The sequence below is a fragment of the Hylobates moloch genome, unplaced genomic scaffold (assembly GCF_009828535.3).
Source record: "Hylobates moloch isolate HMO894 unplaced genomic scaffold, HMol_V3 SCAFFOLD_13, whole genome shotgun sequence".
Classification (NCBI taxonomy): domain Eukaryota; kingdom Metazoa; phylum Chordata; class Mammalia; order Primates; family Hylobatidae; genus Hylobates; species Hylobates moloch.
The window spans coordinates 92,606,252-92,619,053 of NW_026652288.1; the positions used below are offsets into that span (position 1 = coordinate 92,606,252).

The 12,802-nt window shown below is 38.2% G+C and overlaps 1 protein-coding gene across 5 annotated transcripts in view; it reads right to left on the bottom strand.

Moving 5' to 3' along the window:
- The window catches only part of MCCC1 (methylcrotonyl-CoA carboxylase subunit 1), a 90,156-nt gene that overhangs the window by 57,710 nt on the left and 19,644 nt on the right, over window positions 1-12,802 (bottom strand). For all 5 annotated transcript variants that reach the window (XM_032171714.2, XM_032171716.2, XM_058426440.1 and 2 more), the window contains 3 exons: window positions 7,641-7,762; window positions 6,484-6,631; window positions 6,273-6,394 (listed from right to left, as the gene is read on the bottom strand). In XM_032171714.2, the coding sequence (XP_032027605.1) occupies window positions 6,273-6,394; window positions 6,484-6,631; window positions 7,641-7,762 (392 nt within the window). The remainder of the gene's footprint in view (window positions 1-6,272; window positions 6,395-6,483; window positions 6,632-7,640; window positions 7,763-12,802) is intronic.

Here is a 12,802-nt window from a genome sequence, read left to right on the forward strand (position 1 = left end):
TATCTCCTCTGTAAAGTTTTGATTAATATAAAAAGGATTTGTGAGGCTAGTCTTAAGCTGTAGTGAAGCTGGTGTGCTTTGCATGTCTTTCTGTATTGTTCTGTCATAGAGATGGATACCTTAGGATAAAACACAGGCTTAGAACCCCATAAGCCCACTGTGTAAGATGGCCCAGCAAACTAGTCAGTTATAAACTTTGCTGCAGGTCCCTGAAAAAAAAAAAAAAACTGGATGAGGTTTCCCTCTTGCCTTGTATGTCCTTGGGAGCTTGACCTTGTAACGATGTGGCCTAGCTTTGTCTTTTCACAATGGTAGCCCGGGTTCAGGATTCAATTCCTGGCTTAGGGAATGAGTCCTTTTCTTCTGTTTGTTTATTTATATGTGTTGTGTGTGTGATACGAAAGAGCTTTGATTAACTGGTTTAAGAATAAGTGCTTATATCAAATATTTTGTCAGAAAAGTAAAAAGTATAATGCCTTTTAGTTTACGTGATTTAAGTAATCTTTGAGAAATTGAAACAATTCTACATGTAAGGTGTGTAAGGAAAGTGAAATGCGTTTTTGGTAAAAGATTATAAGAAGGCATAGGAATGTGGATTTTTTTGTCTAGATTAAAAAGTTAAAGGATTGTTTTAAGTTAGATAAGATAAAGCTTAAGGTTTAAGCAAGTTGTGGAAGGTCTATAAAAAATTAATCTTGTAAAAGAAATTCTGTGTGTGAACATATTGTCTAAAGTTAACGGGGTACTCAGTTTTTTCTGTAAATTGAACATTGGAATAAAAGCACAATAGGTTCTTCTTAGAGCACTAATCTGCTCTTCAACAAAAATTTGTAAAGGGTTATAAAAGGTTTATGAGAACCTCACCTTATGGTCAAACATTAAAATTGGGTAGATATGTCTATAAGGTTTTATTGAAAATTGGGTTTAACATTAATAGTACAGTTACGTAAAAGTGAAATTTGGCTTATTTGGCATAAGGGTCATACAGGAAGCAGTGTAAAATGTGAAACAGTGTTTAGCTTTCTTTGGGCTATATTTGTATAAATATGTTGTTGTGTTCCAAAATAATGGGAAACTCCTGTAATTCTGATATGACTTAGTGTACATTATCAGTATAATTGTTACATAAAACCATTGTATGCAACAGAGGTAACCAAATTTATCAATTGTGTTTTTAACTGTGGCTGTCCTAAAACTTTTTGCCATCCATAGACAATTGTCTTGTTTTGATCCTCTTCAAAAGGAGAGTTATTATTATTATTATTATTATTATTATTTTGAGACTGAGTCTCACTCTGTTGCCCAAGCTGGAGTGCAGTGGCACAATCTCAGTTCACTGCAACCTCCGCCTCCCAGGTTCAAGCGATTCTCATGCCTCAGCCTCCCAAGTAGCTGGGATTACAGGCACATGCCACTATGCCTGGCTAATTTTTGTATTTTTATTACAGACAGGGTTTCACCATGTTGGTCAGGCTGGTCTCGAATTCCTGGTCAAGTGATCCACTTGCATCATTCTCCCAAAGTGCTGGGATTACAGGCATGAGCCACCAAGCCCCAAAAGGTGATTTATAATCAACTATACAACTCTAATAGGTGTTCTTGAATGCAGGTTTCATTTAACTTTGGAGATTGTGACATTAGAAAAGGGAAAAAGAAACTTTCAGGACTCTCATGGAAAGTTGAAATGTTCATGTATATCAAGCAAAACAGGAGTTAACTGCACGGACTAAACTAACAGAAGTCTGAAGTAATCTTTTTCGACTTTTTGCTTAAAACATTGCTGATCCTGTTTTGTTCTTCAGAGTCAAGGAAACTTTTCCTTTAAGCTATTGACAGCTTTTTAAACAATTAAGTAATGTACACACTCATAAACAAAATTTGGAGCATATTTGTTTCTATCTGATTTCTCCAGAATTTGGAAATTATTTGTGAATATCTTAACTTATGGCAATGTAGTTATTTGCATAAATGCAGTAAGAATCTGCTTTCTTTTGCAACAGGACACAACTGGAGACACTGGTTATTTTACCAAGGCTTTGACTGGAATGGCATGCTTTCCTTTAAGGAATCAAACTTGACTTGTAAAGCCAATAAAAGCCCCTGGGGAAAACTGGCCTCATTCCTTGTCTACACAGTCTCTATATAGGGTTCCTAACCTGTAGTAAGTAAAGAATGTCACTTTCTGACAGACTCAGGAGCCCCAAGTTATCGTGAGACCTCAAGAGGAGAGAAATTTACCCAGCTCATAAGTATTTGAGGGTATAAAACCATGGCTGGGCTTGGCTTAAAAACAAAAAAGGTCTTCTCTGAGATTCTTTATGGAAGAGTTCTATCAAAACCAATTTTAAAAGCCTATAGGGCAAATAATTATTCTTGCTGCACTTTGTACAAATAATCAGGCCATGTATATAAAGCAAATCAGTCTTACCATGATTTGTCTTTAGTAAAAATGGGAAACTGGAGAGAGAAAAATTATGTTTCAAGAACTATGGCACATTTGTTATTAAATTCTGGTCTCATCAGTTGTTTTTGAGATTCCCTGCGATTTAGACTAACCCTGCTTATTCTTGTGGATCAACCAGTGATCTCTGGATGCTGCTCAGAAGAAACAGGAGGGACTGGTAATGCAAATATCTGGATCAATATTCTAATCCTGGGCATGTATTGGAATCACCTAGCAACCTCATATCAGTTTGGTTCCAACAGTTGCCCAGTTAGTGGAAAGCCTTCTAATTTAGTTAACTTAGGATAATCTTGCTTACTTTGCTCTACTGTTGTGGAATATATTACTGTTGTACTCTTTGTGTAGAAATGCAGGATAAGCTTACCAAATTTTTGTTTTAAAAAAAACACGTATTAATCTTCTAGATATCACCTTTTGTCGGAACTCAAGAGTTATGAGTGGCCCTCAACATACCGATGCTTTCTAACTAAGCTCCTCTCTCTATACTGAACACAAGAGATCCTAATAGTTAGGCAGGAATATCATCGCGCCATTCAGCCTGAAGAAGTTACAGAAGATGGATCTTTGTCCCTCTGCAACCCTTAGGATTAAGCATTCTCTTATAAAAGGGAAGAGGGAAATATCAGAGGCATTTGAACCAGAGCAACTCCCAGCAATAGTTGCTGGGTAAAATAAGGCTAAGACCTGCTGGGCTGCATTCCCAGTAGCAAGTTAAGGCATTTTTAATCACAGAAAGAGACAGAAGGTCAGCAAAAGATACAGGTCATATGCACCTTGAAGATAAAACAGGTTGCAGTAAAGACGTTGGCTAAATCTCACTAAAACCAAGATGGTAACGACAGTGACCTCTGGTCATCTTCACTGCTACACTCCCGCCAGCACCATGACAGTTTACAAATGTCATAGCAACGTCAGGAAGTTACCCTATATGGTCTAAAAAGGGGAAGCAAGAATACTCCACCCCTCGTTTAGCATATCATCAAGAAATAACCATAAAAATGGCAACCAGCAGCCCTTGGGGCTGCTGTCTATGGAGTAGCCATTCTTTATTCCTTTACTTTCTTAATAAACTTGCTTTCGATTAAAAAAAAGTTACTACTAGAAATACAGAATAGAGTCACACAATGTGCCACACAATGACATTCAGTCAATGCCAGACTGCATATAGGATGGTGATTTCATAAGATTATGATGGAGCTGACAAATTCCTATCATTTAGTGACATAATAGCACAATACATTACCTTTCCTATGTTTTGAGATGTTTAGATACACAAATACCATTGTGTTACAAATGCCTACAGTATTCAATACAGTAACATGTTGTACAGGTTTGTAGCTCAGGAGCAATAGGCTATACCATAGCTTAGGTGTGTAGTTGGCTATGCTATCTCAGTTTGTGTAAGGACACTCTATGATGTGTGCACAATAATGAAATTGCCTAACAATGCATTTCTCAGAATGTATCTCTGTCATTAAGCAACACATGACTGTATACAGAAATATTAATAATAATTAGAATACAATTATGGGTTGTTTTCCATCTTCTGCATTTTCCAAAAATTTGTAATGTATTCATATTACTTCTATAGTTCAAAAAATATTACTGATGCCTATTACAAGGAAAGTAGTATGCCAGGCAATACATACAAAAAATAAAAATGTATATACTACCAGGTCTTTGACTCCCAGGGGCTTTCCAGCTATTGGGGGAATAAATTATAATGTGAGGCAATGTCTGGCTAACATTGCATAAGTAAAGAACTTCTATATTCAAAAAATGTTGCAGGCATTGAGTTACATAATAACTCAAATAAGCTATTGATGTCTCTGAAATAAGTTACTGAAATAAGCTATTGATTCTCCACAATTCTAACTTAAGAGCATGCTGATTTGGATGGCTAGCCTATTCTTTCTTGAAAGGAAGCCTTCAATTTACCTTAGAAATGGCCCCCCACCTTTTTTTTTTTTGCCTTCATTGAATTTCATTTACTATGCCATGCTCAGGACAGTTGTTTTATAGGGCCTGAAACAAAAAACAATTTGGGGGTCTTCTTTAAGGAGAATACAAAACTGCAAATACAAAATTAGGTCAGGGTCTTGGAAGAGGTTAATGCCGAAGAAGGGCCTGAAGCTTCAAGTCTGTTACCTTCAAGGTAAATCTCTTTCCAGTCATGGTTCCCAAATAAATTATTCTTTTCACTTGACTTACAGGTCACACACACATATATATAAAATTTAACAATTGTCATAAAAATCTACGAAATGAGGCCGGGCGCGGTGGCTCACGCTTGTAATCCCAGCACTTTGGGAGGCCGAGGCGGGAGGATCACGAGGTCAGGAGATCGAGACCACGGTGAAACCCCGTCTCTACTAAAAATACAAAAAATTAGCCGGGCGTGGTGGCGGGCGCCTGTAGTCCCAGCTACTCGGAGAGGCTGAGGCAGGAGAATGGCGTGAACCCGGGAGGTGGAGCTTGCAGTGAGCCGAGACTGCGCCACTGCACTCCAGCCTGGGGGACAGAGCAAGACTCCGTCTCAAAAAAAAAAAAAAAAAAAAAAAAAAAAAAAAAAAAAAAAAAAAAAAATCTACGAAATGAGAAACTTTATAATCAGCATCTTAAACAACAAACATGAAAATAAAATTCCAGAAAAAAAAAATAGGGATTCACATTGCATTTGCTATAGTGGTACACGGAGAAGTAGCTTAGTGCACTGGCTTAGATATGAACTCTGGAGTCAGACTGCCTGGGTTCAAATTTCAGCTTTACTACTTAACAGCTGAGTGACCTCAGAAAAGTAACACAACACAACCATTCTGTTGCTTAGTGTCCTCACCTGTAAAATCAAAACAGTACTTACCTAATGAGGTTGTTGTAAGAATTATATTAGAATTAGAAGGACAGCAAGATTATTTAGCATGTGTAAAATACTTAAAATCTGGCACATGGTAAGTGCAATATAAGTGTTAGCTCCTATTAACAGCATATCACTTATAATTCAATTTAGAAAATTACTTCCATTTCCTGAGCATCTCAACTGACAGTTCTATAAATACAGCTGAATTTATTACAATAATTTGCTAATATTGAAAAAAAAAACCCTAAATTTCATCAACAAGAAACATACTGAATGAATTAATAGTACATCAAGATCATAGAAGCACTAGGTCACCAACAAAAAGAATGAGGCTGATCTACAATTACTGACATGGAAAGATGTCTGTGACATAATATTAGTGTATAAGATTCTACTCACTGGCCGGGCACAGTGGCTCACGCCTGTAATCCCAGCACTTTGGGAGGCTGAGGCAGGCAGATCACGAGGTCAGGAGTTTGAGACCTGCCTGACCAACATGGTAAAACTCCATCTCTACTAAAAACACAAAAATTAGCCAGGCATGGTGGGGCATGCCTGTAATTCCAGCTACTTAGGAGGCTGAGGCAGGACAATCGCTTAAACTCAGGAGGCAGAGATTGCAATGAGCCGAGATCGTGCCACTGCACTCCAGCCTGGGCAACAGAATGAGAGACTCCGTCCTCAAAAAAAAAAAAAAAAAATTCTATTAACTGTTCTTAGGTATGTATTTTGTTTGCTGTATGTATATGTATATAGGTTTCTATTCACATAGAAAATGCCTGGAAGAATGCATACCATCCTACAATCAGTGGTTACATCACAGGACAGAACTGGGAAACTTATAATAATATACTTATATACTATTACAGTTTTATATTTTATAGAATGTGCATGCAGTATTTTTATAATTTAATTTTTAAACTCTGAGTCAGAAAAATAAGGTCAACCCACCTCGGTGTGTCTACAAACTTCTCAATCAACACAACATCATCATTGAAAGACTTCTTAGCTTCTCTCCGCACTGACTCTAACTGTTCTTGAAATTCTTGTTCTGATCTAACAATCCTCATTCCCTAAGACAGAAAAGATGATTATGACTACAACATAAATAAAACAAAGAAGACGAGCCTAAATTGGCAAACACAAGCACACACAATCTTACTTTTCCTCCTCCACCCCGGACAGCTTTAATCATGACAGGATAGCCAATTCTCCCGGCGTGTTCCTTCAGGCACTGGTCTGATTGGTCCTCACCATGATAACCCTCCACAACAGGTACTCCAGCAGCAGCCATTATGGATTTGGATGTGCTTTAGAGTGGGAAAGAAAACAACATGCCCCGAATTCTACAAATTATTTCATTCAAGAGAAACATAAATATAGCCCAGTCTATAAATTACAATGGAACTCTTTAAAGAAAACATCGAGTCTGAGACAACAAAATAATACAAATTTAAGATGTCTATTAGTTAGTTTCCCTCATTTCATGTGGTGGCTCATCTCACCCTATTTTTAATCCCAAAATACTAATATATTGATTAGAAACATTAAGTATTTTCTGTAATTCAATGGAATTTCCCTATGTCGCAGATAGATAACTTATGCCTATGACAACAGAAGGGTAGAATTAAAATATTCTAGGTAAAACAAACTATTTCTTTCTTTTTTTTAAAAGAGACAGGGTCTCACAATGTTGCCCATGCCAGAGTGCAGTGGTGCAATTATACCTCACTACAGCCTTAAACTCCTGAGCTCAAGTGATCCTTCTGCCTCAGCCTCCTAAGCAGCTGGGACTACAGGTGTGTGTCACCATACCCAGCTGAATTTTTTTTTTTTTTTGAGATGGAGTCTTACTCTGTCACCCAGACTGAAGTATGATGGTGTGATCACAGCTCACTGCAGCCTTGATTTCCTGGGCTCAAGCAATCCTCCCACCTCAGCCTCCCAAGACGCTGGACCCACAGGCACGTGCCACCATGCCTGGAATTTTTAAAAAATTTTGTAGAGACAGGGTCTCCCTATGTTGCCCAGGCTGGTCTTAAACTTCTGGGCTCAAGCGATCCTCCCACCTTGGCCTCCCAAAGTGCTGGGATTACAGGTGTGAGCCACTGTGCCCAGGCCTGGCTGAATTAAAAAAAAAAAATTTTAGAGACAAGGTTTCAATAAGTTGCCCAGGCTGGTCTTGAATTCCCAGCCTCAAGCTATCCTCCTGCCTCAGTCTCCCAAAACACTGGTATTACAGGCACAGCCACCATGCCTGGCCCAAACTATTTCAACTGACCTTCATACAGTTATATTTTAAAAGATATAAACTCATACCTCTTTATACCCATGTCTCTAATTGCAGATGGAGGAGGGCCTATAAAAATAATTCCTTCTTGCTTACAAAGTTCAGCAAATTCCATGTTTTCTGAAAGAAAACCATATCCTGGATGGATAGCCTAGAAATGAGAAATAAAATAAAAAATGTACTCATCAGTGCTCAACTGGCAACACCTTAACGCAGGTGAAGCTGTCTTCCTCCGGGAGGCCTCTCCTTACACTGGTAATAGTATGGTCTCTATTGAAATCTGTTTCCAAAGAAATATCTGAAATATTCACATGAAAGCTCTGAAGCCTTACCTAAACCAGATGAATCTATATTTCTTTTTATTGTGATAATATATACACAGCAAAACACTGACCATTTTAGTTACTTTTAAGTATGTAATTCAGTGGCATTAAGTACACTCAAAATGTTGGGCAACTGTCATCACCATCCATCCTCAGGATGTTTTAATCTCCATACATAATTCTCCATTCCCTCCCTTTCCTTAGTCCCTGGTAACCAGCATTTTACTTTCTGTTTATGAATTTGTCTAGCCAAAGTACCTCATGTAAGTGGAAGCGTATAATAATTTGTCTGAGTTTGGCTTATTTCACCTAGCATAATGTTTTCAAGGTTCATTCATGTAACATGTATCAGAATTCCATTTGCTTTTAAGGTCGAATAATATCCAGTTTGTATACATTTTGTTTATCCATTAATCTCTTGATGGACATTGTATTATTTCTACACATTGTGAATACTGCTGCTGTGAACAACAAGTATTGGTATACAAGTATCTGTTTGAGTCCCTGTTTTAAATTCTTCTAGCTGTATACCAAAAGTGGTATTGCTGGATCATATGGTACAGAAGTTTCTATATACTTAAATTTAAAACAATATTGCAATTAGGGTAGAATGTCAAGGAGTAAAGGGCTTCAGAGTGGTAAGGGGAATCTGTCTATTCTTTTTCTGTGTAAAACTGGCCCAGAATTGAAATCATGGCATCCAAAAGCCCCAAACAGAACACTAGCTCAATAAATACCTCACTTATCTTCAGGTCACTATCCATCAATGTCATCTTTCCAGAGAAAAAGCTAAGAAGCAAATGAAAGTCATGTATTAAAGTCTACAGGAGTGTCCCCTTATCCAAGATCCCTAGTGGATGCCTGAAACTATGAATACTACAGAACTGGACTGATACCAATTTGACCACACTTCTGTTCATGTCTTCCAATCACAAATTTAATGCCTTTCCCATCTTAACTAAGCACTTGTCATGCACTGTGACCATAACTTTTGCAGGTTGGAGGTGCAACAGGAAAATGACACGAATTTGTTTTTCCTTCTTCACAATTTCACAGATAGAAACTTGGTCCTTACCAAGAACCAAGAAACCTCACCAGATATATTTTTTTCTTTCCTTGAGAATTTTCACTTAAAAGAAGCATTTTATGGCTTCTCTTTGGCATAAGTGAATTGCCACCATCATTGCTCTTGCACTTTGGGGCCGTGATTTAAATAAAATAAGGGTGACTTGAACACAAGCATGGTGGTACCATGATAGTCGATTTGATAACCTAGATGGCTCCTGAGTGACTAACAGATGGGAAGTGTGGACAGCGTGGAGACACTGGACAAAGGGACGATTCACATCCTGGGAGGAACAAAGCAGACTGTGCAAGATCTCATTGTGTGACTCAGAATGGCGTGCAATTTAAAACTTTTTAATTGTTGATTTCTGGAATGTTCCATTTAATATTTTCAAACCATCGTAGACCGTAGGTAACTGAAACCACTCAAAGTGAAACCGTGGACAAAGGGGGACAACTGTAAGTGTACTTTTAGTGAAAAGGGCATCCCTCAGACTTCAGCCTAGTTACTTCTCATGTACTCAGAATTTTAACAAACGTACTTACTGGGTTTTCAGCCCACAGAAGAGGAAATTCAGTAACTGAAGGACAGCAAGATTTCTAAGAGTAAACACACTGACAGCAAAAAGCGAAGAAACAGAAGAGGGCAAAAGGCAGAGAGGACTTGGATGATTTAATGAGTGATGAAGCCACACCCTCTCCAACATCAGTAGCCCTGAGGGGATTTGTTCTTCTAAAATGTGAGCCAGTATTATAATTATGACCAAAACAATGTAAAAAGACAAAGGCTCAGCCAATCCTATTTCAAGATAGTTACATTCAAAGAACATTTCAAAATTAAAGGGGTAAGCTTCACATATCTGGGAATTTCATATGAATAGAAAAACCCACATCCTAGTGACAGGAAACAATAAAATGCCAGATACAGATAAAATGCTGGATAGTCACATGTTGCAGCCAGTTTAGAGTTTTATTTCTTTTAAACCAAAGTTCAATTTTATTTTATTTCATTAACTTTTATTTTACATTTGGGGTGCATGTGAAGATTACATAGGTGAATACATGTCACAGGGGTTTGTTGTACACATTTCATCACCCAGGTATTAAGCCCAGTACTCAATAGTTATCTTTTCTGCTCCTCTCCCTCCCACCTTCCCCGCTCAAGTAGACCCCAGTGTCTTTTGTTTCCTTCTTTGTGTTCATAAGTTCTTATCATTCAGCTCCCACTTCTAAGTGAGAACATGCAGTATTTGGTTTTCTGTTCCTGTGGGAGTTTGCTAAGGATAATAGCTTCCAGCTCCATCCATGTTCCCACAAAAGATGTGATCTCATGCTTTATTATGGCTGCATAGTATTCTGTGGTGTGTATGTACCACCTTTTCTTCATCCAATCTGTCACTGATGGGCATTTAGGCTGATTCAATGACTTTGCTATTGTGAATGATGCAATGAACACACGTACACGTGTGTCTTTATGGTAGAATGATTTATATTCCTCTGGGTATACAACCAGTAATGGGATTGCTGGGTTGAATGGCAGTTTTGCTTTTAGCTCTTTGAGAATCACCCTGCTGCTTTCCACAATGGTTGAACTAATTTACACTCCCACCAACAGTGTATAAGCGTTCCCTCTTCTCCACAACCTCCTGGTATCTGTTATTTTTTTGACTTCTTAGTAACAGCCATTCTGACTGGTGTTAGATGGTGTCTCATTGTGGTTTTGATTTGCACTTCTCTAATGATCAGTGATATTGAGCTTTTTTCATATGTTTGTTGGTCACATGTATGTCTTCTTTTGAGAAGTGCCTGCTCATGTCCTTTGCCCACTTTTTTTTTTTTGAGACGGAGTCTCGCTGTGTCACCCAGGCTGGAATGCAGTGGCGTGATCTCGGTTCATTGCAACCTCCGCTTCCCAGGTTCACACCATTCTCCTGCCTCAGCCTCCCAAGTAGCTGGGACTACAGGCGCCCGCCACCACGCCCTGCTAATTTTTTTGTATTTTTAGTAGAGACAGGGTTTCACCATGTTAGCCAGGATGGTCTCATCTCCTGACCCTGTGATCCACCCGCCTTGGCCTCCCAAAGTATTGGAATTACAGGCGTGAGCCACCGTGCCCAGCTGTCTTTTGCCCACTTTTTAATGGGGTTGTTTTTCTCTTGTACATCTGTTTAAGTTCCTTATAGATGCTAGATATTAGACTTTTGTCAGATGCAAACTTTGCGAATATTTTCTCCCACAATTTGAGTATTTTATATAAAATGGTCAAACATCTATACTAGGCAAATGAAACAGGTCTATGTCCTAGTCCTCCCTAGTTTGGGTTTTCTTTTGAGATATGATTTATAATACATAACATTCATTCATTTATAGTTTGGTGAATTTAGTAAATCTATACAATTGTGCAACTATCACTACAATCCAGTTTGAGAACACGTGCACCACTTGAAACAGTTCCCAGGTGCCCACGTGCAATCTGTTCCCAATACCCAAGCAACAACTGACTTGTTGTCTCTATAGTTTTGCCTTTAAAAAAATTCATATAAACAGAATCATACAGTACATAGTATTATGTGTCTGGCTTCTTTAACTTCACATAATTTTTCAAGATTTATTCATGCTGTGGAGTGTGTCAGTAGCTCATTTCTTTTTATAATATGGATTCTGTTATATGGATATACCACATTTTGTTTACCCATTCATTTGAATTATTTTTCAGTTTGTGGTTATTATGAATAATGGTGTTATAAACATTCACAGACAAGTCTGTCTGAACATATTTTTCATTTCTCTTGGTAAATACCCAGGAGTGCAATGGTTTGGTCCTAATATGGTAAGAATACATTTGACTTTTTTTTTTTTTTTTTTTTTGAGATGGAGTCTTGCTCTGTCCCCCAGGCTAGCACGATCTCGGCTCACTGCAGCCTCCACCTCCTGGGTTCCAGCGATTCTCCTGCCTCAGCCTCCCGAGCAGCTGGGACTACAGGCACCTGCCACCATGCCTGGCTAATTTTTGTATTTTTAGTAGAGACAGGGTTTCACCATGTTGGCCAGGCTGGTCTTGAACTCCTGACCTTAAGCGATCTGCCCACTTTGACCTCCCAAAATGCTGGGGATTACAAGTGTGAGCCACTGCACCTGGCATAATGAGTTTTGAAACAGAGTCTAAATCCTACAAATTAGTTACATAAGCTTTTCAAAAATTGTTTTAGGTATATATTAGGCTCTTTGGCTATTTTAGGATTAGCTTGTCAGTTTCTATTTTTTTTTTTAAAGCCTGCTGGGATTTTTATAAAGACTGCATTAAATATATAATGCCACCTTAATAATATTGAGTGTTCTGATGAAATATCTGTTTATTTAGAACTTCTTTAGTATCTCTCAGCAATGTTTTATAGTTTTCAGTAAATATGTCTTGAACTGCTTTTGCTAACTTTATTCCTAAGTATTTGATTGCTATTGTGAATGTAACTGTTTCCTTAATTTCATTTCCAGAGTGTTTGTTACTAGTCTCCTTTCTTTTTAACAGATACTGAATTTGATGGAACTTTTTGGTGTACTAGATAAACGTTCTTCTTTCATAACTGTATTAGTCTGTTTTCACGCTGCTGATAAAGACATATCCAAGACTGGGCAATTTACAAAAGAAAGAAGTTTATTGGACTCACAGTTCCACATGGCTGGGGAGGCCTCACAATCATGGCGGAAGGCAGGGACGAGGGATTCATGTCTTACATGGATGGTGGCAGGCAAAGAGAGAGCTTGTGCAGGGAAACACCCATTTTTAAAACCATCAGCTCTCATGA